Below are 24751 nucleotides of genomic sequence, written 5' to 3'. Positions count from 1 at the left end.
TCTGCTGCAGTGGCTGATCCTACATCAGCTAATGAGTGCAGTGGTCACTACACTTATCACTCTAATGTTGTTTACTCTGCTGCAGTGGCTGATCCTACATCAGCTAATGAGTGCAGTGGTCACTACACTTATCACTCTGTTGTTTACTCTGCTGCAGTGGCTGATCCTACATCAGCTAATGAGTGCAGTGGTCACTACACTTATCACTCTGTTGTTTACTCTGCTGCAGTGGCTGATCCTACATCAGCTAATGAGTGCAGTGGTCACTACACTTATCACTCTAATGTTGTTTACTCTGCTGCAGTGGCTGATCCTACATCAGCTAATGAGTGCAGTGGTCACTACACTTATCACTCTAATGTTGTTTACTCTGCTGCAGTGGCTGATCCTACATCAGCTAATGAGTGCAGTGGTCACTACACTTATCACTCTGTTGTTTACTCTGCTGCAGTGGCTGATCCTACATCAGCTAATGAGTGCAGTGGTCACTGGAAAGTGAATAGTGTTAATCTTTTGAATGATTTGCTTGGTGCAATACTTATGCTAACGCTTGCGAGAGTAGGAATAAGAGAAGGTTTGAATCCGAATCAACCTGCCTACATATTGTAGAACAACATAGCAAGCATGTCAAAGCCGTGTGCTGGAAAATCTTGATAAAGCCCTGGGTTAAGTTAGGCCTTACGGTGCTCATCACGTGTAGCGTGTTCCCATCAGATTGAGCCCTTCTTTGTGACTGTGGCCCTGCTGGATGTGCGTGAGGGGAGGAAGGTGTCGGCTGACTTCCACGTTGACCTGAACCACGAGACGGTGCGTCAGATGCTGGGTGGGGCTGGATCGGGAGCGCCCGGGGCGCCCGGGGCGGGGCAGGAGAATGGACTGAGCTCCCCTGCAGAGAAGAGACCTGGAGACTGTCACCTCAGCCTGGACCTGGACGACTGGCTCCGCTTCCCCAAACAGGTAGGCTACAGCAACGCTCCGGAGGAAGTTTCCCCAAGGGGCAGATCTAGGATCAGTTCCCCTCCCCCAATCTTAACCTTGACCATAAGTGGGGAAAATGCAAAACTGACTCAAGATCAGTCATAGAAGTTGACTCAGCCAAGTGTACCCAGGGGAGTAAAGCATGCATTTGTTTTACTCATTCTATTTCTATTGGGTACAGAAACACACAGAGGGGTGGGGCAGAACTGGGAATGTCATAGGGAGAAGAGAGAGAGAGATGAGAGATGGCATACTTACTCCTTTCCTCTGTGTGTGTGTGTGTGTGTGTGTGTGTGCAGGCCATCTTCTCAGTGACGAATCCCCACACGGACATTGTTCTCTTGGTGAGGGTGGAGAAGGTGCTGATGGGAAATATTGCCGCGGGAACAGAGCCGTACATCAAAAACACAGACTCCAGCAAGGTGACGCAACTCTACAACACCGTTAAATTCACTCTAACTACCACCCCTCACCTTATAGCATGAAACTGTATGGTTTCCCTTTATAGCCTATTACCTATGGATATGGCTACAAAATTCTGCCAACTTTCCCAAAATTCCCAGGTTTTCCAGAAATGCATCTAAACTCAGCAAAAAAAGAAACGTCCCCTTTTCAGGACCCTGTCTTTCAAAGATAATTCGTAACAATCCAAATAACTTCACAAATCTTCATTGTAAAGGGTTTAAACACTGTTTCCCATGCTTGTTCAATGAACCATAAACAATTAATGAACATGCACTTGTGGAACGGTCGTTAAGACACTATCAGCTTACAGATGGTAGGCAATTAAGGTCACAGTTATGAAAACTTAGGACACTAAAGAGGCCTTTCTACTGACTCTGAAAAACACCAAAAGAAAGATGCCCAGGGTCCCTGCTCATCTGCGTGAACGTGCCTTAGGCATGCTGCAAGGAGGAATGAGGACTGCAGATGTGGCCAGGGCAATAAATTGTAATGTCCGTACTGTGAGACACCTAAGACAGCGCTACAGGGAGACAGGACGGACAGCTGATCGTCCTTGCAGTGGCAGACCACGTGTAACACCTGCACAGGATCGGTACATCCGAACATCACACCTGCGGGATAGGTACAGGATGGCAACAACAACTGTCCGAGTTACACCAGAAATGCACAATCCCTCCGTCAGTGCTCAGACTGTCCGGAATAGGCTGAGAGAGGCTGGACTGAGGGCTTGTAGGCCTGTTGTAAGGCAGGTCCTCACCAGACATCACCGGCAACAATGTCGCCTATGGGCACAAACCCACCGTTGCTGGACCAGACAGGACTGGCAAAAAGTGCTCTTCACTGATGAGTCACAGTTTTGTCTCACCAGGGGTGATGGTCGGATTCACGTTTATCGTCGAAGGAATGAGCGTTACACCAAGGTCTGTACTCTGGAGAGGGATCGATTTGGAGGTGGAGGGTCCGTCATGGTCTGGGACGGTGTGTCACAGCATCATCGGACTGAGCTTGTTGTCATTACAAGCAAATTCAACGCTGTGCATAACAGGGAAGACATCCTCCTCCCTCATGTGGTACCCTTCCTGCAGGCTCATCCTGACATGACCCTCCAGCATGACAATGCCACCAGCCAGACTGCTCGCTCTGTGCGGGATTTCCTGCAAGACAGGAATGTCAGTGTTCTGTCATGGCCAGTGAAGAGCCCGGATCTCAATCCCATTGACCATGTCTGGGACCTATTGGATCGGAGGGTGAGGGCTAGGGCCATTCCCCCCAGAAATGCCCGGGAACTTGCAGGTGCCTTGGTGGAAGAGTGGGGTAACATCTCACAGCAAGAACTGGCACATTTGGTGCAGTCCATGAGGAGGAGATGCACTGCAGTACTTAATGCAGCTGGTGGCCACACCAGATACTGACTGTTACTTTTGATTTTGACCTCCCCTTTGTTCAGGGACACATTATTCCATTTCTGTTAGTCATGTCTGTGGAACTTGTTCAGTTTATGTCTCAGTTGTTGCATCTTGTTATGTTCATACAAATATTTACACGTTAAGTTTGCTGAAAATTGACAGTGAGAGGACGTTTCTTTTTTTGCTGAGTTTATTTATTTAATTGAAGTTTTGCAGGATGAAATCTCTTGAGATGCACCATCTCGTTTTCAAGTGCCCCCCCCACCAAAAAATGCAATTTTTTTATGTCTGTATATATGTACATATATATGTAAGAATACTTAGAAACAAGAATAATATGGCAACTACTGTGTAGTAGTAGTAATAATAATAATGAAATAATAATAATTAAAAACTAAAACTTACATTAACAGCGAAAAAAATGTAAAACTACTTATAGACTTACAACTAATAAAAACTACAAATCCAATTTATGAATCCTCCAACCAGGAAGACTTATGTCTATGAAAATCTATGTCGCATAAGTGGACGGGAGTCAATGTGTAGAACAATGTACAGTAAAACACAGCTTGTTTTCCCCAAGCCCTTAGTAGTAAAGCAGCGGTATGCACATCCTTTACAGGGTCTTTCCAGTGGGATTTCTTGTGAAGCTCTTTAAATGCCCATTAATCACACAGGGAGGTCAGATGGTTTGGAAATACATTTCTCCTCATACTGTAGATTTTCAGATATTTTTTTTCCAAGATGCCCCCACAGAATTCCGAGTGGGATTCTGAAATCCTGGCCTTTGTTTGGGAAGTTGAGTAGATGAGCAGACGGGGAGCGCTGCGCCTCCTGCCAGGTTCCTGACACCCCTGTTGATTTAGATTTATCTACGTCAAGGATCATTTATTTGTGTTTTCTGAAACCCGCCGGCAGACTTAAAAATATCAACTATGTTTCCTTCTTTCTCTCTCTTTCTCTGCCCCCCTTTCTCCCTCTCTCTTTCGCTTCCTGTCCCTTTGAAGACGGTTCAAAAGATGCTGAAATCCAACAAGCAGTTCTGCAGTAAGCTAGGGAAGTACCACATGCCATTTGCCTGGTCCATCAGGTAAGGGACACTGAGCCAAACTGTGTTTTCTGTAATCCTACTCTCTCCATATCTTTTTATTGACCGTTTCTCCTTTAATGGTCAAACTGCCGTTACTGCGTCACAAGGAATGTCTATAAAGGTGTAGGTAATTGATCACTTTTCACAGTATCTTACACTCAAAACTATTGTCCTGTCTGTCTTGTCTGCCCGTCCGTCTGTCTGCCTCGTCTGTTCTGCCTGCCTGCCCGTCCGTCCATCTGTCTGTCTGCCTTGTCTTGCTGTCTGTCTCAGGTCTGTGTTTAAGGACAATCAGGGGACGGTGGACCGGGAGTCTCGCTTCTCGCCCCTCTTCAAACAGGAGAGCAACAAGATCTCCACCGAAGATCTCATCAAGCTGGTGTCGGAATACAGGAGGTAGGCCACCGAAAAGATATCAAGCCTGCATCCCAAATGGCACCCAATTCCCTATTTAGTGCACAACTTTTGACCAGGTCCCATAGGGCTCGAGTTGAAAGTAGAGCACTATATCGGAAATAGGTTGCCATTTGGGATACAGACCAAATCATGTCCCTTTTTAGGTCAGAGTCATAGAGTTTGTCATGACCATCTAACCTGACCTGGAAAACTCCTGGCCCTAGTCAAATGGAATGTATGGTGCTCACTGCTCACCCATTCCTTGGCTCTCTCTGTGTCTTTGCAGGGCTGAGAAGACCAGTAAACTGCAGACCATTCCAGGGAACCTGGACATCACTGTGGACTATGTCCCTATGGAGCATCCAAGTAAGTCGGAACTCTTTTCTCTTTCTTTCGACACCCCTCATGTCTCTACTTCTCCTTCTCTCTCTTTATTTTCTCTTTCCCTCTCTCTCTCTCTCTCTCTACCTCTTCCCCCTCTATCTCTTTTTCTACCCCTCTCTCTCCCTCTCTCTCTCTACTGTTGATAGCCATCAGTGTTACAAGTATTACAGATGTCCTCTCTCTCACTCTCTCTCTCTGTCTCTCTACCTCTCCCCTCTCTATCTCTCTTTCTACCCCTCTCTCTCCATCTCTATCTTTCTCCAATCCAATTTAAGGGCTTTATTGGCATGGGAAACATATGTTTACATTGCCAAAGAAAGTGAAATAGATAATACAAAAATAAAATAAACGATACAAAATGAACAGTAGACATTACACTCACATAAATTCCAAAATAATAAAGACATCTACCTGCAGACTGTGTGACGTCATCCTACGTGCCCGTCAAGCCCTTCGAGGACTGCAGCCAGCACCAGGCCACCGTGGAGGTGGAGGAGTTTGTCCAGGACTCCACCAAGTTCACCCAGCCACACCGCATCTACAAGAACCATGTCTACGTCTACCCCCGACACCTCAAATACGACAGCCAGAAGAGCTTCGCCAAGGTACCGTACACACCCAAACCCACACATGCCTTGTAATGTATACTAGATATACTCACAAATATCATGGCAAGGAAAGTAAATTTGAAGTAAAGTTAATTTTGAGGAAAACCGACCTAATGTTGGAAAGAAAAAGCCATAGGTTGTCACCCAGAGTCTGGTTTCTTTATTCTCCCAGCTATAGCACACACTATTTGACATAAAACAGGTTTACAAAAATGCTTTTTTTGCCATGGAATAATGTAGTATTGTGATACTGATATTGTGAAAACTCTTCTAGATATTGAGGAAAGGACATGTAGTAGACACACAAGTCACACTGTACATTTCATATGTATATACTCTATTCTACTGTATTTTAGGCAATGTCACTCAAATTGCTCTTCCTAATATTTATAGATTTTTTAAATTACATTATTTTACTTTTATATGTGTGCGTATTGTTGTGAATTGTTAGATACTACTGCACTGTTGGAGCTAGGAACACAAGCATTTCACTACACCCGCAATATTATCTGCTAAATATGTGTATGTGACCAATACAATTTGATTCAATTTGACTTATATGGGACCTCTTTGCAGACACGCGTGAAATACTGTATGCCCACAAATGTAACAATGTTATTTTCATTCACAGGCTCGTAACCTTGCAGTCTACGTGGAGTTTCGAAGTTCAGATGAGGAAGTTGCCAAACCTTTGAAGGTGTAGTATCTTCTCTGTCATTGATAGCATTTAGAGTATCATGGTGGATCTTTGGAAAAACGTCACTTTTCTCTTATTGTTTTTTAACTTGCTGCCTCAGTGCATATACGGCAAGCCTGGGGGTCCAGTTTACACCACAGCAGCCTGTTCCATAGTCCTTCACCACTCCCAGAACCCAGACTTCTATGATGAGGTGAGTGTGGAAGGAGAGGGTTGAAGAGGTCTATGGCTAGAGATGGAAGGAGAGGGGGAGAGGCATGGGAAGAGATTGATTGGACGGGGTACGTGCAGGGCTCTTATTGCCTGGTTGCCAGTTTTGTTTGTGCTGAGGCCTCTGATGCTCATTATCATGAAGGAGAGAGGTTGACGCACAATCAGACATGTGCTACCAGGCTAGAGCCTTCACCGTGTAGTGGCTGGTATAGGATAAAGTTGCCCCCAGATGCTGATCTTGGGTCAGTTTTGCATTTCCCCCACTAATGGTCAGGGTTAGGATTGGGGGAAGGGGAAGATGATCTGTACCCAGGGGAACCTTCACCCTGGAATTTAGTGGCTCGGGTGATTGTTCACCACTGTGACACCAGTTGTCAATTCATATTTTTTTAATGTATTGAGGCTTTTGTTTAATGCACAATAAATTGGGATTTGATTTCATTTCTGTGCCTGCTTGCGAAATGCTCCTTTGTTTCATCCTCTGCGTGCCAGGTGAAGATTGAGTTGCCCACCCAGCTCCACGAGAAGCACCATCTACTCTTCTCCTTCTACCATGTGACCTGTGACATCAACGCCAAGACCAACTCCAAGAAGAAGGAGGCCCTGGAGACCCCAGGTAGGGAGGAAGGAGACATACTGTGATCCTGTGTGGCTCAGTTGGTAGAGCATGGTGTTCGCGACATTCCAGGGTCGTGGGTTTGATTCCCGCTGCGGCCAGCAGTCTGAAAATATATGCTTGTATAAAAGCATCTGTTAGATGGCATGTATTAATACTGCCTTTATGTCAATGCAGTGGATGGTGGCTAGTCGACGTAAGCTTATCACTGTGCAGCTACATTGTTGTGATTGTGTTATCGAACCCAGGAGTGGTGGTGCGTGCGACATCTACAGGCCATTACTACTGTGCTCTTTGGCGTCTAGGCCAGGTTGTAAAATGACTTTGTGACAACTGCTGATATAACAAGGGCTTTATTAATACATTTGATTGATTGATTTACACATGACATACAGTATAGTGTTTTCCCATGTGTTCTTTCGCCTGTGTGTGTGTGTACACCCTGTGCATTGTGTCTGTGCGTGTGTGTACGCCCTGTGCATTGTGTCTGTGTGTGTGTGTACGCCCTGTGCATTGTGTCTGTGCGTGTGTGACTGCAGTGGGCTACTCGTGGCTGCCTCTGCTCAGAGAGGGTCGCCTGGCCTCACAGGAGTTCAACATCCCTGTGTCCTGCAGCCTGCCCCCTGGGTACCTGCTCGTCAAAGAACCCGGATCTACTAAGGTGGGGGGGGGGGGGGGGGGGGGGGGGGGGGGGGTGAATGGAAGGGAGCAAGGGGGAGGGTGGGAGATAAGAGAGAATAGGGGGGAAAGTAGAAAGAGAATATTTGGATGGAAGGGGAGAGTCATTGAAAGAGAAGGCATTTTTGCTTTGTTAACACAAATGTAAGTTTTGTCATGTCATAAAATAGAATTGAGAGAGCGCGGAGAGAGAGAGAGAGCGAGAGAGAGCGAGAGAGAGAGAGAGAGAGAGAGAGAGAGAGAGCGCGAGAGCGAGAGAGAGAGAGAGAGCGCGAGAGAGAGCGAGAGAGAGAGAGAGAGAGAGAGCGAGAGAGAGCGCGAGAGAGAGAGAGAGAGAGAGAGAGAGAGAGAGAGAGAGGGGTATGAAGAGAGCACACCAAAGGGAACAACAGTAAAGTGTTAAGCAAGCATGTATCTCCCTGGTGCTCAGTGACCCTTCCTCCCTCTCCCCCCCAGAACGGCTCGGATCTGAAGTGGGTGGACGGAGGTAAGCCCATATTCAAGGTCTCCACCAACGTCCTGTCCACAGTCTACACTCAGGTAAGAGTCTGACTTTACCCTGCCACTCCTTGGAACTGCCACAAGTCGACTTTGTTCTTAAAATAAAAAAGTGTATTTAACCAAACTTTAATGGGTCTCAACTCCAGCAAGACAATCCTTGTTATTCCATCGTGTTTTTAGGATTGTGCCCCAAAGCGAACCCTATCCCTTATTTAGTGCACTACTTTTGACCATAGGGCTCTGGTCAAAACGAATAGACTTTGTAGGGTTCCGTTTGGGATGCAGATTCAGTGATAGTGGTTCTGGTTGTGACCGTGTCTTCTCTCTTTGATCGCCAGGAGCCTCACCTGAATCGCTTCTTCCAGCAGTGCCAAAAACGAGAGACGGACCTCTCCCAGTCACCTACCTCAAACTTCCTCAACTGCCTGAAGGTCTGGAGAAATGAAGGAAGGGAGGGAGGATAGAGGGATGACTTCACATCTCTGCATTCCGCTCCCATACTATACACCCCATCGCTGACTGTGTCTTTCTCTCTCTCTCTATGGCTATCGCTCTGTCTCTGATTCTCTTTCTTCTCTCTCTCCCACAGGGCTTACTGAGCATTGAGAAGATTCCTGTGATAATTCGTTTCCTGCCGGTGCTCTTCAACCAGCTGTTCAAGGTCCTCACCCAGAACGACAACGACGAAGTCACCACCACCACCACCAGGTAGGATGAGGCACTGCAGGCCACAGACCACTCTCACTGCTACAGGATCCTGCAGGGATACATGTTGCCAGATCATGAATATTGCCAGATTAGCAATAGAATGTTGCCAGGTTACGAATGTTGCCAGATAATGATGATGACTGAGTGACCACCTTGTTGGCATGTGTTTCACCAGGGTGCTGGTCCACATCGTTGCTAAGTGCCATGAAGAAAACCTAGACCACTACCTGCACTCCTACATAAAGGTATGGTGCTCATTTCATTGGGATGTTAGCCCTGTCTTGCAGGAACAGCGAGGCTCAGATTCTGCAGTTGTTTAGCCGGGTAGTGTCATAGGGTAGAGGAGAGGGGTTGGGATGAGAGGAGAGGAGAGAAGGGGAACAGAGAGGAGAAGAGAAGAGGGGATGGCATGGGAGGAGAGCAGAGGGGAGGAGAGTAGCACACAGACAGTTTCATTTGTGAAGGGAGAGAAGGAAGCTTTGTGTGTCTGCACGTTTACACGTGAGAGTGTGTGTGCGTGTGTGTGTGGGTGTGTGTGTGGGCAGAGGTGGGGGCTGTGGGGTGTGGTGAGTGCAGGAGCGTGGCTGAGGGGCTAGGGTAATGTGCCCAGAACACTGTGGACACAGAGAGAAGAGAGAGTCTGCCACACACACACACATGGCTCTCAGCTCACACACAGATAAGCATGGCTGTGTGGAGGAGAGAAGGGGGGTGTCTGGTGGAAGGCAAACAAGGACACAGAGCCTTTTCAATAAAAAAAGCAAGGCGTGCTTGTTAAGAAGAGAGAGATAGAGAGACAGACAGACAACGAGAGAGAGGAAGAGACAGAAAGTGAGAAAGGGAAATGGAGAATAGAACCAGCTTTTTCATGTCTGGTAGAAAGAAAACGAGAATCCTACACTTGATCTTTAAGAGGGGCAGAAAGAGAAATGGAGGAGGGGAAAGAATGGGAGGGTCACTGTAATGAAACTGCCGTTACTATGGCAACTGATTGGCATGCTGCTGGAGGGGGGGGGGTAGCAGCAAGCAATTTTCAGCCAGTGCTTTCTCGCCATGTGGGTGTGGGTGTGTGTGCCTGGGTGCACAGAAGTGTGTGTGTGTGCGTGCGTGCGTGCGTCGATGCATATGTGTGTGTGTGTGTGTGTGTGTGTGTGTGTGTGTGTGTGTGTGTGTGTGTGTGTGTGTGTGTGTGTGGTTACCATAGTTCATTAACAAACTCAAGTGGGTGACGTCAGTGGTAATGAGGTGTGTGTGTCATACACATACAGTGTGGGTGGAACATTTCTCACAAAAAGAGAAAAAGAGATGCTTTGCCAAAATAAGCTAATTTTGTCCGACTCAGTATCTTTTTCTTATTCCTCATAACTCTGATTACATCAACCTTAATCGGTGTTGTTATGTTAATATATAGGTTTAATTAAATGCAGAGACAAGCATGTTGCATGTTTGGTTCCCTTGATGCTAGTAATGTGTGTACAGTATGTGAGAGAGAGGAAAAAGTGTGTCTGTAAAGCACGTCTCTCTGTCTCTGTGTCTGTCTCTGTGTCTGTCTCTGTGTCTGTCTCTCTGTCTCTGTCTGTCTGTCTCTGTGTCTGTCTCTGTGTCTGTCTCTGTGTCTGTCTCTGTGTCTGTCTCTGTGTCTGTGTCTGTCTGTTTGTCTCTATGTCTGTCTCTGTGTCTGTCTCTGTGTCTGTCTCTGTGTCTGTCTCTGTGTCTGTCTCTGTGTCTGTCTCTGTGTCTGTGTCTGTCTGTTTGTCTCTGTGTCTGTCTCTGTGTCTGTCTCTGTGTCTGTCTCTGTGTCTGTGTCTGTCTGTTTGTCTCTGTGTCTGTCTCTGTGTCTGTCTCTGTGTCTGTCTCTGTGTCTGTGTCTGTCTGTTTGTCTCTATGTCTGTCTCTGTGTCTGTCTCTGTGTCTGTCTCTGTGTCTGTCTCTGTGTCTGTCTCTGTGTCTGTCTCTGTGTCTGTGTCTGTCTGTTTGTCTCTATGTCTGTCTCTGTGTCTGTCTCTGTCGGACTCGCTGTGTCTCTGGCCGTCTGTCTCATTGACCTTGTTCTCTCCACTGCGGTGGTCAGTTTGTGTTCAAGGCGGAGTCGCACGGCTTCCGGACGGTCCACGAGGAGCTGGCCAAGGGCATGACCTCTGACCTGAAGAGCAACGAGCAGCCAGCCGTCAGGAACATCCTCAGGGTGAGCCTAGATGGCCGCCACGCCCAGTCCCGAATGACACCCTAATGACACCCAGTCCCAAATGACACCCTATTCCCTTTAAGGAAACCATAGGGCTCTGGTCAAAAATAGTGCACTGTGAAGGGAATAGGGTGTCATTTGGGTGGATAGTCCCATGATCTACAGATGCTCACACGGTCAACAAACTGTCAACTGCTACTCTGCTGACATGCAACTGCTTGCTAGGGTTATGGTTAGGTTTAGGGTTAGAGTAAGGGTTAAGGGTTAGGGAATAGTTCATTGAAATGTTGTTGAAATGTTGACAGTTAGTTCTACTGAACATCTACAAACCTATTTGGGACTATCCAAATAAAGTCATGCCTAGAAATGTCATGAATAGACATGATAGGATGCCTTATCTTACATAGCAAAGCAGTCTATATGCTCTACATTATATATTTCTATCTCATTGTGCCGTTGAATGTGACCCTGAGTGCTTAACTGAACGTGACCCGCATAATCTGACCCCTGTTTGACCTTTTACCCCTGTCTGCTGCAGTTTTCCTGGTTCTTCTTCGAGCTCATTGTCAAGTCCATGGCCCAGCATCTAGTGGACTCAGACAATGTCAAGGTATAGAAACATAACATATGAAGGTATAATATATACATATACACTCACCGGACAGTTTATTAGGTACACCTATCTAGTAGCAGGTCGGACCCCCATTTGCCTTCTGAACAGCCTGAATTCTTCGGGGCATTCTATAAGGTGTCGGAAACGTTCCACAGGGATGTTGGTCCATGCTGACACGATGGCATCACACAGTTGTTGCAGACTGGGCAGCAGTACATTCGTGCTGCGAACAGCCTGTTCCATCTCATCCCAAAGATGTTCTATTGGGTTGAAGTCTGGGGACTGACCAGGACACTCAGTAAACTGAACTCGCTGTCATGTTCCAGGTGATGTCCACTCCTCCATTGTCCAGGGTTGGTGATGGCGTGCCCACTGGAGCCACTCCTTCTTGTTTTTAGCTGATAGGGGTGGAACCCGGTGTGGTCGTCTGCTGCAATAACCCATCCGGGACAAGGATTGACAAGTTGTGCATTGCGAGATGCTGTTCTGCACACCACCTGTTGTACTGCTCTGTTATTTGTCTGTTTGTGGCCCGAGTGTTAGCTTGTACTATTCTTGCCGTTCTCCTTCGACCTCTCTCATCAACGAGCTGTTTTAGCCCAGAGGACAGCCGCTGACTGGATGTGTTTTGTTTGTCACACCATCCTCGGTAAACCCTAGATACTGTCGTGTATGAAAAGCCCAGGAGGACGGCTGTTTCTGAGAGACTGGATCCGGTGCACCTGGCACCAACGATCATACCACGCTTAAAGTCGCTTAGGTCACTTGTTTTGCCCATTCTAACGTTCATTCCAACAGTAACTGAATGCCTTGATTGCTGCTTTATATAGCAAACTGTCTGTAGGAGCGATCCATTTTCGTGAACGGGGGGGTGTACTTAATATACTGGCTGGTGTGTGTATATACCACTTACCAGACACTTTTATCCAAAGCGACTTACAGTACGATACAATATAATTTATTGTCCTATTACAGAAAAATTATTTTTCTAAAGTCCGCATACAAAAACACGAACACAATACACTATAATACGTGCAGTATGGAAAACACTGGAAAGTTACTACTCAAGTCACATACATTCAGATTCTCTCGAATATACCGTCCGACCATATATTGGACCTGCATCTGTCCTATGTCCCACTAACATTCAGTGCTGTTAGTTCATACATTTTGTAGTATGTGTATGTGGTCCCTGCTGGAATTGAACCTATGACCTTAGTGTTGCTAGTGCAACTTATACATTAGGCCTATATGTTAAGTTCCATATTATGTGTGGCTCAGCTCCCTCGACCACAGAGGTTCCCTTCAACCTACCTGGGTCGTCTGGAGAGCCTAGTCATGACCGTGTCCGACCACATCTTCTGGAAGAACAAGGAGCTGGCAGAGGAGACCCGCAGTGCAAACCTGGCTGTGGCAGCCTTTGTCAAGGTGGGCATCACACACTCACACACACTCACACACACACATTACATGCTTAGGGAGCTGTCCTTATCACTTGTCGAGATCGAGCTCAAATGCTGCCAATGGTAATACATTTGTGTTCCCTGACTAATGAAGCGGAGATAAATGCAATTAAGCTAACTGTAAATGAAAATGGCTTCCCTTCCGCTGCTGACTATTGTTCCATATTGATTTCCTTAAAGAGATTCTCCGGTACTTGTGTGTACTTTTTAGACAGTAGTTCTGAAAGTAGCACTCGTGAGCCACAAGTGGTCCCTGAAAATTGCATACTACGTCACACATATGCGAGGGGCTGAAGCTCATTGGCTAGAACTTGAATTGCTAGGGGGTTGGCCCACGTGGGGGAAAATATAGGGAAAATGGCTCAGCACAGCTTCCCTAAAAACATGGGATTTCGTGGCTAATTGAGGTAAGACAGTAATTCTGCTTATAGATTATGCATGTATGAACTACACGTTGACACATCTAGCCGAAAGCCGGAGGTTTAAAAGATACTTAGAAGTCTCCAAAGTTCCGGAGCATGTTTTTAATTGTGTTGTGAAATAATGAAATGGTCTCTCTCTTTCATGTTCTTCATTAACTAATGCTGACCCCGACTCTCCCTCTCTCCCTTCCTCCATCCATCACTCCCTCTTTCCCTACCTCCCTCCTCTCCTCCCTATCTCCCTCCCCCTCTCCCCTCCCTCCATCCATCCCTCCCTCCCTCCCTCCTCTCCTCCCTATCTCCCTCTCCCCTCCCTCCATCCATCCATCCTTCCCTCCCTCTTTTCCTCCCTCCCTCCAGCGTTGCTTCACCCTCATGGACCGAGGGTTCACCTTCAAGCTGATCAGCAACTATGTCAACATGATCACAGCCACTGACAACAAGGTTACACACACACTCGCACACACGTACAAACACACACACATACACACATCCTTCTCATTCTGTCTCTCAGTCACAGAATTGTGTGAATAAAGTATTTCCTTATCCGTCGGTATAATAGCCAATGTCACTCACTGTAAAATAGAAAGCATTAGACAACAATGAAATAGATACTAGAATAGGAAACAATGTACTTCAGAGATGTTGTGGTGTTTTTATTCGGTCAATCAGGTTGTGACCCCGACGTTTCTCTCAACAGGTGCTGTGTGAGTTCAAGTTTGAGTTCCTGCGAGAGGTGTGCAACCACGAGCACTACATCCCTCTCAGTCTGCCCCTCCCCTCCGCTCGCATCACAGGTCAGAAGTCATCTAGGGTTCACAGGGACCCAATCCAAGTCCGTCTTAGGTTTTAACAAACTTCATTCATTACACCGCTTAACACTTTATTTTCTCTTCTTTCTCTTTCCTGTCCATTTCAGACAATGCATCACAAGAAACGCAAAGTGCTCAGGGTAACTATCGGTCCCTTTTTATGATATATTGTGATATTCGCATGATGTTGTACTGATGTTCTTTACCATACGACTGGCACTGGGTGGAATAAACAAACCAGAATTTAGTTTAGTGTAGTGGTACTAGGACCAGCTCTGGTTCCCTGAGATGTCGCTAACCAGTCCCTAAAAGGATTAGCTGACATCAATTTAGTCAATTCTAAAGTGTTAGTTTTAATGTAAGGGTTCCTCCAAGAAGGAAGGACCATAGCTGTCTGGTCTCTGCTATAAAGCAAGTTGAGAAACTTGGATGCTTTTAGGGCACTGAGCTCTCTCTCTCTTTCTCTCTCTCTGCCACCCACAACCCCCTCTCTGTATCTCTCTCTCTAACTCTATCTCTCTTCCTCTTTCTCTCCCCCCCCCCCAAACCCCTCTCTCTCCCTCCTTACTCTCCACCCTAGTGGATGTGCCAGAGTACAGCCTGACGGGCGAGTTCTGCAGGAAGCACTTCCTGACAGGCTTGTTGCTACGGGAGCTGGGCCTGGCGTTGCAGGATGAGCAGGACCTTCGCCACCTGGCCCTCGCCAGCCTCAAGAACCTGATGGCCAAGCACTCGCTGGACGCCCGCTACGCCATGAAGGTACGCCACGCACGCCAGCACCATGTAGCGGGCACCAGATGATATATAACATGTGTCCCTAATGGGACCGTATTTTCTGTATAGAGCACTACTTTTGACCAGAGCCCTATAGTCTAGAAGTACACTGTATATGCAAGAGTATATGGACACCCCTTCAAATTAGTGGATTTGGCTATTTCAGCCGCACCCGTTGCTGACAGGTTTATGAAATTGAGCACACAGCCATGCAATGTCCATTGACAAACATTAGCAATAGAATGGCCTTTCCAACAAGTCAGTTCGGCAAATTTCTGCCCTGCTAGAGCTGCCTCGGTCAACTGTTAAGTGCTGTTATTGTGAAGTGGAAACGTCTAGGAGTAACAACGGCTCAGCCGCGAAGTGATAGGCCCCACAAGCTCACAGAACGGGACCGGCGAGTGCTGAAGCGCGTAAAAATAATCTGTCCTGCAACACTTACTAGCAACACTGGGTTTGTCTCTATACTACCGAGTTCCAAACTGCCTCTGGAAGCAACGTCTGCACAAGAACTGTCCGTCGAGAGTTTCATAAAATGGGTTTCCATGGCCGAGCAGCCGCACTCAAGCCTAAGATCACCATGTACAATGCAAAGTGTTGGCTGGAGTGATGTAAAGCTCATTGCAATTGGACTCTGGAGCAATGGAAACGCGTTCTCTGAGGTGATGAATCACGCTTCACCGTCTGGCAGTCCAACGGACGAATCTGGGTTTGTCGGATGCCAGGAGAATGCTACCTGCCCCAATGCATAGTGCAGCTGTAAATTTTGGTTGAGGAGGAATAATGGTCTGGGGCTGTTTTCATGGTTCGGGATAGGCCCCTTAGTTCCAGTGAAGGGAAATCTTAACGTTACAGCATACAATGATATTCTAGACGATTCTGTGCTTCAAACTGGCATGCACAGAGCCCTGACCTCAACCCCATCGAACACCTTTAGGAAGAATTGGAACGCCGGCTGCGAACCAGGCCTAATCACCCAACATCAGTGAACAACCTCACTAATGCTCTTGTGGCTGAATGGAAGCAAATCCCCGCAGCAATGTTCCAACATCTAATAGAAATCCTTCCCAGAAGAGTGGAGGCTGTTGTAGCAGCAAAGTCCATATGAATGCCCATGATTTTGGAATGAGATGTTCGATGAGCATACTTTTGGTAATGTAGTGTATGTCTGTAAGAAAGAGATGTGAAAGTAAGCTAGGGCCTTGTAGCAATATTAGCCTGCTTCCAGACATGTTTCTGTTTTAGTTTAGTCAACTCCTCTGATTACCATTGACCTGGTTAAATAAAGGTGAAATAAAACTTATTAAAAAATGTTGTGAGTTGGCTGAAGCACAAACAGATCTGGGACCAGACTGTTCCAATATGTTCCACACAGGAAGCTGAAATATTTTCATTGGACAGTGTACAATGTACTATAGCTGACTGAAACACAGTAAAATTCACTTTTTAGATATTTGCCTGTCATCACTTCACACTTCCAGGAGTGTTTTCGGTGTCAAGATTTTCTCACAGATATTGGGTTGACTTAAAGCGCGTGTGTGTGTTAGGAGTGAGAGGCGCATTACAGTGATGGCTATGAGGATTTGAAACAGCAGGAAATCATTAAACTGGGCGCACACGCTCTCTGACACACACACCCTACCCTGCGGTCCTGTGTACAGGAAGCAGACTATGTAATGCGCCATTCTCACTGGGACCTCTGAGCACTCGATGAGAGGAGGTGGCATGGAGTGGGGTGCTGGGAAGGATCTAGGTTGCGTCCCAAATGGCACCCTATTCCCTATAGTTCCCATAGGGCTCTGGTCAAGAGTAGTGAACTATGTAGGGAATAGGGTGCCATTTTGGACTCAGCCCCAGACAGCCAGATCCCATCTGAGATTAGGAGCCTGCCAAACCCAACACTGTACAACTGTTGACAGATCTCTGTTTCTCGCTCTCTCAATCACGCAGAGTTTAAAACCCCTGATAGTTACTCTCTGTTGGTCTGTTGCTCACTATCGGTCTTTCTCTCTCTCTTTCTCTTTCTCTCTCTCTCTCTTTGTCTCTCTGTCTGTCTCAAATTCTATCTCCTCTCTCGCTCTCTGTCTCAAATTCTCTCTCTCTCTATTCCCTGCCTTTCTCCCTCCCCTCAAACTCCTCTCTCTCTCCTCCCATTCTCAATTTCTCTCTCCTCTCTCTCTGCCACCCCTCTCTTTCCTCCCTCTGCCCCTCCCCCTCTCTCTCCTCCCTCTCTCTTCATATTCTCCAGGATAAGCAGGCGAGAATAGCGTCCCTCTACCTGCCTCTGTACGGCCTCATCCTGGACAACATGCCTCGCTTCTTCCTCCGAGACCTCTTCCCCATCTACTTCACCTCCAGTGACCAAGTAAGAGCCTCCACTGCAGCCCTGCCCAAGACCAAGCAAAGTGCCACAAAGCCACTGTTGTTGTCGTGATGTCATAGTTTGGCGCGGCCCGCAGTGCTACTTTAGGGTCATGTATGTCCAGTCACAGCACCGTTCACAGAGGCTAGGGAGGGAGCGGTGGAGGGAGGGGGAGAGAGAGAGGGAGAGAGAGAGAGGAAGGGCAGGGATAAACGTTTACACAGGCACAACCGCTAATGTTACTTTTAAACACAGGAAACGGTAATTAAGCTTTAATAAGGGGAACCTGCATTTATGGTTCCCATTTATATTAGACGTGCCTCGGGAGAACCTGGAAGGGAAATGTTTTGTTTTTATATTCGTCATTGACAGGTAGTGGAATCGAGCTTTACCCAGGCAGACTCTCTAGACTCTGACTCCAATACCTTGCTCACTGATGTTGCAGTGAACTGTGTCCCTCTGGGCCAGTGGTGTCACAGTGAGATGTTTCCCTCTGGCCTAGTGGTGTCACAGTGAGATGTTTCCCTCTGGCCTAGTGGTGTCACAGTGAGATGTTTCCCTCTGGCCTAGTGGTGTCACAGTGAGATGTTTCCCTCTGGCCTAGTGGTGTCACAGTGAGTGTCACTAGTGGTGTCACAGTGAGATGTTTCCCTCTGGCCTAGTGGTGTCACAGTGAGATGTTTCCCTCTGGCCTAGTGGTGTCACAGTGAGATGTTTCCCTCTGGCCTAGTGGTGTCACAGTGAGATGTTTCCCTCTGGCCTAGTGGTGTCACAGTGAGATGTTTCCCTCTGGCCTAGTGGTGTCGCAGTGAGATGTTTCCTTCTGGCCTAGTGGTGTCACAGTGAGATGTTTCCCTTTGGCCTAGTGGTGTCACAGTGAGATGTTTCCCTCTGGCCTAGTGGTGTCACAGTGAGATGTTTCCTTCTGGCCTAGTGGTGTCACAGTGAGATGTTTCCCTCTGGCCTAGTGGTGTCACAGTGAGATGTTTCCTTCTGGCCTAGTGGTGTCACAGTGAAATGTTTCTCACTGGCCTAGTGGTGTCACAGTGAAATGTTTCCCTCTGGCCTAGTGGTGTTCCAGCAAACTCTTTCCCCCTCTCCAGGGTTCAAGAGATGACCTGAGTGTGGGAGGGGGTGTGGCAGGTCCTGTGGCTCACGTCATTCGCCATGGTAACTCGGTGGATGCCTCCTTTTCCAAAGAAGTGCTCAACTCCATCACAGGTAGTGTGTGTGTGTGTGTGTGTGTGTGTGTGTGTGTGTGTGTGTGTGTGTGTGTGTGTGTGCGTGCATACTTTTGCATGTGTGTATGCGTGTTTGCAACTGTGTCTGCACCATAACCTCTAACCCTTCTCCTGCCCCCAGCCTTCTCCTCCCTGGCTGTTTCCACGGGTAACCATGCCGACTCGCGGGGTTCTCTGATTAGCATAGAGTCCAACCCCAGCAACAGCGACAGGAACAGCGAGAAGATGGACGGATGTGAAAAGGTGTGAAAGATGAGTCACTCAGCGGAATGTCATATCCGGAAATGCTGTGCAGACTGTGCTGGCTTAAAGAAAGAACAACAATATTATACCTATTGCATGAACAAGAATCCATGTGTCTTTCTCCTTCTCTCTCTGCCAACCCCCCCTCTCACTCTACCTCCCACCTCTCTCTCCCCCTCTCCCTAACTCCCCCCTTTTCTCTCCCATCCTTCCTTCCCTCACTCTCCCTGTCATCAGTTTGCCCGGCCTCAGTCTCTGATAGGCTTTGGATCTCGCTTTGACAAGCTGGACCAGGCCGAGACGCGCAGTCTGCTCATGTGTTTCCTCCACATCATGAAGACCATATCTGAGGGTGAGACACGTAGTGTTACCTCCATGCAGATCCTATAATTCACTACAGTAAACTCCAAAAGTATTGGGACAGTGACACATTTGTTGTTGTTTTGTCTCTGTACTCCAGCACTTTGGATTTGAAATGATACAATGACCACGATGTTAAAGTACAGATTGTCCACTTTAATTTGAGGGTATTTACATTCATATCGGGTGAACCGTTTAGATATTACAGCACTTTTTGTACATAGTCCCCCCATTTTAGGGGACCAAAATTATTGGGAAAAATTCACTTATATACACTGCTCAAAAAAATACAGGGAACACTTAAACAACACAATGTAACTCCAAGTCAATCACACTTCTGTGAAATCAAACTGTCCACTTAGGAAGCAACACTGATTGACAATAAATGTCACATGCTGTTGTGCAAATGGAATAGATAACAGGTGAAAATTATAGGCAATTAGCAAGACACCCCCAATAAAGGAGTGGTTCTGCAGGTGGTGACCACAGACCACTTCTCAGTTCCTATGCTTCCTGGCTGATGTTTTGGTCACTTTTGAATGCTGGCGGTGCTTTCACTCTAGTGGTAGCATGAGACGGAGTCTACAACCCACACAAGTGGCTCAGGTAGTGCAGCTCATCCAGGATGGCACATCAATGCGAGCTGTGGCAAGAAGGTTTGCTGTGTCTGTCAGCGTAGTGTCCAGAGCATGGAGGCGCTACCAGGAGACAGGCCAGTACATCAGGAGACGTGGAGGAGGCCGTAGGAGGGCAACAACCCAGCAGCAGGACCGCTACCTCTGCCTTTGTGCAAGGAGGAGCAGGAGAAGCACTGCCAGAGCCCTGCAAAATGACCTCCAGCAGGCCACAAATGTGCATGTGTCTGCTCAAACTGTCAGAAACAGACTCCATGAGGGTGGTATGAGGGCCTGACGTCCACAGGTGGGGGTTGTGCTTACAGCCCAACACCGTGCTGGACGTTTGGCATTTGCCAGAGAACACCAAGATTGGCAAATTCGCCACTGGCGCCCTGTGCTCTTCACAGATGAAAGCAGGTTCACACTGAGCACATGTGACAGACGTGACAGTCTGGAGACGCCGTTGAGAACGTTCTGCTGCCTGCAGCATCCTCCAGCATGACCGGTTTGGCGGTGGGTCAGTCATGGTGTGGGGTGGCATTTCTTTGGGGGGCCGCACAGCCCTCCATGTGCTCACCAGAGGTAGCCTGACTGCCATTAGGTACCGAGATGAGATCCTCAGACCCCTTGTGAGACCATATGCTGGTGCGGTTGGCCCTGGGTTCCTCCTAATGCAAGACAATGCTAGACCTCATGTGGCTGGAGTGTGTCAGCAGTTCCTGCAAGAGGAAGGCATTGGTGCTGTGGACTGGCCCGCCCGTTCCCCAGACCTGAATCCAATTGAGCACATCTGGGACATCATGTCTCGCTCCATCCACCAACGCCACGTTGCACCACAGACTGTCCAGGAGTTGGCGGATGCTTTAGTCCAGGTCTGGGAGGAGATCCCTCAGTAGACCATCCGCCACCTCATCAGGAGCATGCCCAGGCGTTGTAGGGAGGTCATACAGGCACGTGGAGGCCACACACACTACTGAGCCTCATTTTGACTTGTTTTAAGGACATTACATCAAAGTTGGATCAGCCTCAAGTGTGGTTTTCCACTTTAATTTTGAGTGTGACTCCAAATCCAGACCTCCATGCGTTGATAAATTGAATTTCCATTGATTATTTTTGTGTGATTTTGTTGTCAGCACATTCAAATATGTAAAGAAAAAAGTATTTAATAAGATTATTTCATTCATTCAGATCTAGGATGTGTTATTTTAGTGTTCCCTTTATTTTTTTGAGCAGTGTATGTATTAAAGTAGTCAAAAGTTAGGTACAGTATTTGGCCCCATATTCATAGCACGCAATGACTACATCAAGCTTGGACTCTACAAATTGGTTGGAGGTATTTGCTGTTTGTTTTGGTTGTGTTTCAGATGATTTTGTGACCAATAGAAATGAATGGTACATAATTTGTTGCGTCATTTTGAAGTCACTTTTATTTTAAATAAGAATACAATATGTTTCTGAACACTTCTACATCAATGTGGATGCTACCCTGATTGCGGATAATCCTGAATGAATCGTGAATACTGATGAGTGAGAAAGTTACAGAAGCACAAATATCATCTGCACTTTAACGTCAAAGTCATTGTATCATTTCACATCCAAAGTGCCTGAATATAGAGCCAAAACTGTCCCAATACTTTTGGACTGCAGTGTGTATTTGTTCTTTATGAAATTCTGTGGTTAACCCCTTCACTACCGGACCATAGCAACAGTACAGTGGCCTGGTATCAATCGGACCATATACTAGTCCTACACTACAGTAGCCGGGTAGCTAGTACCCGTTAGCCAATTCCTTAGTGTTAACCTCTTCCATACCGGACCGTAGCCTACAGTAGGGTTGTTACGATACCAGTATACTCGACTTTCCATGGCAGAAAGGGAAACAGGACGAAGTCTAAACTATGCGTCGTGTGAAATAGTTTGTGCTAACGCTTGGGAAGTAAACATCCGTGACTCTGGATGACGACATCAGGGTTGTTTGTTTCCAACACTAGGACTGTTTTCCTCAAGACATTTAAGTCCGCTTCATGTTTTGTTTGCTTGCCATGATACTTCAGTGTGTCGCGATACTGCTATGCACTGTTAGTCACATCCTTGCAAGTTGCACAGTGAAGTGGTGCAGGTACGGGTTTATGCGATAAGGACGCTGCCTTTTTTTTAAACTTTTTTTTTTAAATTTCCCCCAGAGGTGATGGTTTCCTACTGGCACCGAGCCATACACCAAGAGATCTCCGACTTCTTCAACATCCTGGAGTGAGTATCTTCAGTGTTAACCGATCCTCTGTGCCTGTGTGCATGGACAGATACTATATATAGGTGGATACATTACGTTTATTACATTCATTGCATTGATTTTCAAAGACACAACTACTCATATCAGACTTTAAATAAGTAGTTGTTGTATGCGACTCCCCGATCACGGACGTCTGTGATACAGCCCGGGATCGAACCCGGGTCTGTAGAGATGCCTCTAGCACTGCGATGCAGTACCACTCGGGAGGCCCCCAACAATGTATTTTGTTGTTGTTGAACTTTTGTAATCTTAGGCCTATATTCAATCCGGACCGCGGAAGATCTGCGTTATAGCACAATTTACATTTGAGCGCAATTATAGCGCAATTTCCGATTGAGACGACATATGCAGCGTTTACCGTAAGTTTGGTCTCTGCGAATAACATTGCCTTTAAAAGTCAATCCCGCAGTCCGGATTGAATCTACCTAACTTGAACTCTGGTAGTTCAACTATAAGTATGACTTTGTCCTCTCATTACAGAGAGGGAGGGAGGGAGGGAGGGAGGAAGGGAGGGAGGGAGGGAGGGATGCATAGCAGAAAGAGACAGAAGAGAAAGGGAATGATGGGAGACTTGGCAGAGGGGAACGGATGAGACCGATAAAATAGAGAGAGAAAAAGAAAGAAAGAGAGAGGGAGTGTGGCTGTAAAACTGCTGAGATTTATAGAGGGATAGGCCCCAACTGTTCTCCCCTAGCCTCCACTCAGCTCTGCAGTAAATTCACTGTTTCCTGTCTCTGTTGGAGCTTCTGTTATTATAACACACAGCTACACAGTACTGCAGTACCTGTCCTCAGCTCACAGTGGACACACATACACACACACACATACATGCATACATACATACATACATACATACATACACACACACACACACACACACACACACACACACACACACACACACACACACACACACACACACACACACACACACACATACATACATACATACACACACACACACACACACACACACACACACACACACACACACACACACACACACACACACACACACACACACACACACACACACACACACACACACACACACACACACACACACACACACACACACACACACACACATACATACATACATACATACATTCACACATCGTGATTGCACAAACACATACATGCATACATACATACATACATACATTCACACATCGTGATTGCACAAACACATACATGCATCGTGACGTCACGCACAACACATACCCACACACGTACAAACTTACACTCGACACACACACCCTAATACACACTCTCCTCTTCCTCTATGCAGGCTGTGTCTCCAGCACTTCAGATTCCTGGGGAAGCGCCACATAGCCAGGTAAGTGTTAGCCTTCCACAGGGGCTTTTACCTGACACTCTGAACCTGCTTCTGTTCCTCCTCTCCCACTCAGAGGCTGTGTGTCCCTGTGTGTTCATTGTTTTATACCAATGATAGACATGCAACAGAACCTTCTGTCAGATTGTGTGAAATGTAATGTTTGCTCAACAGCCAGATACACACACACACACACAAATTAAACAACACACACACACGCTCAACTACCCTCCCCCCAACCGACACACAGTCACACACACACTTAATGTGCATAATGAATGCGCACGCAACCTTCGGTCACACACAAACACACAAACGTAATATGTGTACTGTATGAGTATGCACACACACCCAGCCTGCTCCCAGGGTGCAGGTTGGGTCTGTCTGTCTGTCTGTCTGTCTGTCTGTCTGTCTGTCTGTCTGCATCTACTGGGGAGACAAGAACGAGGGTGGATCCCCTGCCAACACCATAGTTATCCTGCTGCTGGCTGCAGTCGAGAGAGAGAGGGAGAAGAGAGAGAGAGAGAGGGAGGGGAGAAGAGAGAGAGAGAGGGAGGGAGGGAGAAGAGAGAGAGAGAGAGAGAGGGAGGGAGAAGAGAGAGAGAGAGAGGGAGGGAGGGAGAAGAGAGAGAGGGAGGGAGAAGAGAGAGAGAGAGAGGGAGAAGAGAGAGAGAGAGGGGGAGGGAGGGAGGGAGGGAGAAGAGAGAGAGAGAGGAGGAGAGAGAAGAGAGAGAGAGGGAGGGAGGGAGGGGGGAGGGAGGGAGAAGAGAGAGAGAGAGGGAGGGAGGAGAGAGAGAGGGAGGGAGAAGAGAGAGAGGGAGGGAGGGAGGGAGAAGAGAGAGAGAGGGAGGGAGAAGAGAGAGAGAGAGAGGGAGGGAGGGGAGAGAGAGAGAGGGAGGGAGGGAGAAGAGAGAGGGAGAGAGAGGGAGGGAGGGAGAAGAGCGAGAGGGAGGGAGAAGAGAGAGAGAGGGAGGGAGAAGAGAGAGAGAGAGAGGGAGGGAGGGAGAAGAGGGGAGAGGGAGGGAGAAGAGAGAGAGAGGGAGGGAGAAGAGAGAGAGGGAGGGAGGGAGAAGAGAGAGAGAGGGGGAGGGAGAAGAGGGAGAGGGAGAAGAGAGAGAGAGAAGAGAGAGAGAGAGAGGGAGGGAGAAGAGAGAGAGAGGGAGGGAGGGAGAAGAGAGAGAGGGAGGGGAGGGAGAAGAGAGAGGGAGGGAGGGAGAAGAGAGAGGGAGGGAGGGAGAAGAGAAAGAGGGAGAGAGGGAGGGAGGAGAGAGAGAGGAGGGGAGGAGAAGAGAG

The 24751-nt window shown here is 47.4% G+C and overlaps 1 protein-coding gene across 8 annotated transcripts in view; it reads left to right on the top strand.

Annotated features, from left to right (window-relative positions):
* The window catches only part of dock10 (dedicator of cytokinesis 10), a 179738-nt gene that overhangs the window by 114360 nt on the left and 40627 nt on the right, over positions 1–24751 (top strand). For 7 of the 8 annotated variants that reach the window (XM_029772267.1, XM_029772266.1, XM_029772264.1 and 4 more), the window contains exons 12-38: positions 715–957; positions 1278–1400; positions 3857–3939; positions 4213–4335; positions 4622–4701; positions 5137–5324; positions 5959–6024; positions 6125–6217; positions 6730–6853; positions 7393–7514; positions 7988–8071; positions 8371–8463; positions 8622–8740; positions 8916–8985; positions 10812–10925; positions 11464–11535; positions 12820–12966; positions 13784–13867; positions 14124–14220; positions 14343–14375; positions 14816–14994; positions 17258–17374; positions 18475–18592; positions 18734–18855; positions 19093–19207; positions 22016–22082; positions 23414–23461. In XM_029772267.1, the coding sequence (XP_029628127.1) occupies positions 715–957; positions 1278–1400; positions 3857–3939; positions 4213–4335; positions 4622–4701; positions 5137–5324; positions 5959–6024; positions 6125–6217; positions 6730–6853; positions 7393–7514; positions 7988–8071; positions 8371–8463; positions 8622–8740; positions 8916–8985; positions 10812–10925; positions 11464–11535; positions 12820–12966; positions 13784–13867; positions 14124–14220; positions 14343–14375; positions 14816–14994; positions 17258–17374; positions 18475–18592; positions 18734–18855; positions 19093–19207; positions 22016–22082; positions 23414–23461 (2924 nt within the window). Of the gene's footprint in view, positions 1–714; positions 958–1277; positions 1401–3856; positions 3940–4212; positions 4336–4621; positions 4702–5136; positions 5325–5958; positions 6025–6124; positions 6218–6729; positions 6854–7392; positions 7515–7987; positions 8072–8370; positions 8464–8621; positions 8741–8915; positions 8986–10811; positions 10926–11463; positions 11536–12819; positions 12967–13783; positions 13868–14121; positions 14221–14342; positions 14376–14815; positions 14995–17257; positions 17375–18474; positions 18593–18733; positions 18856–19092; positions 19208–22015; positions 22083–23413; positions 23462–24751 lie in introns of all 8 variants that reach the window. The other variant, XM_029772265.1, reaches the window with a different exon arrangement.

This window comes from Salmo trutta, chromosome 13 (assembly GCF_901001165.1).
Source record: "Salmo trutta chromosome 13, fSalTru1.1, whole genome shotgun sequence".
Classification (NCBI taxonomy): Eukaryota; Metazoa; Chordata; class Actinopteri; order Salmoniformes; family Salmonidae; genus Salmo; species Salmo trutta.
This window is presented reverse-complemented; position numbering and strand designations above follow the sequence as displayed.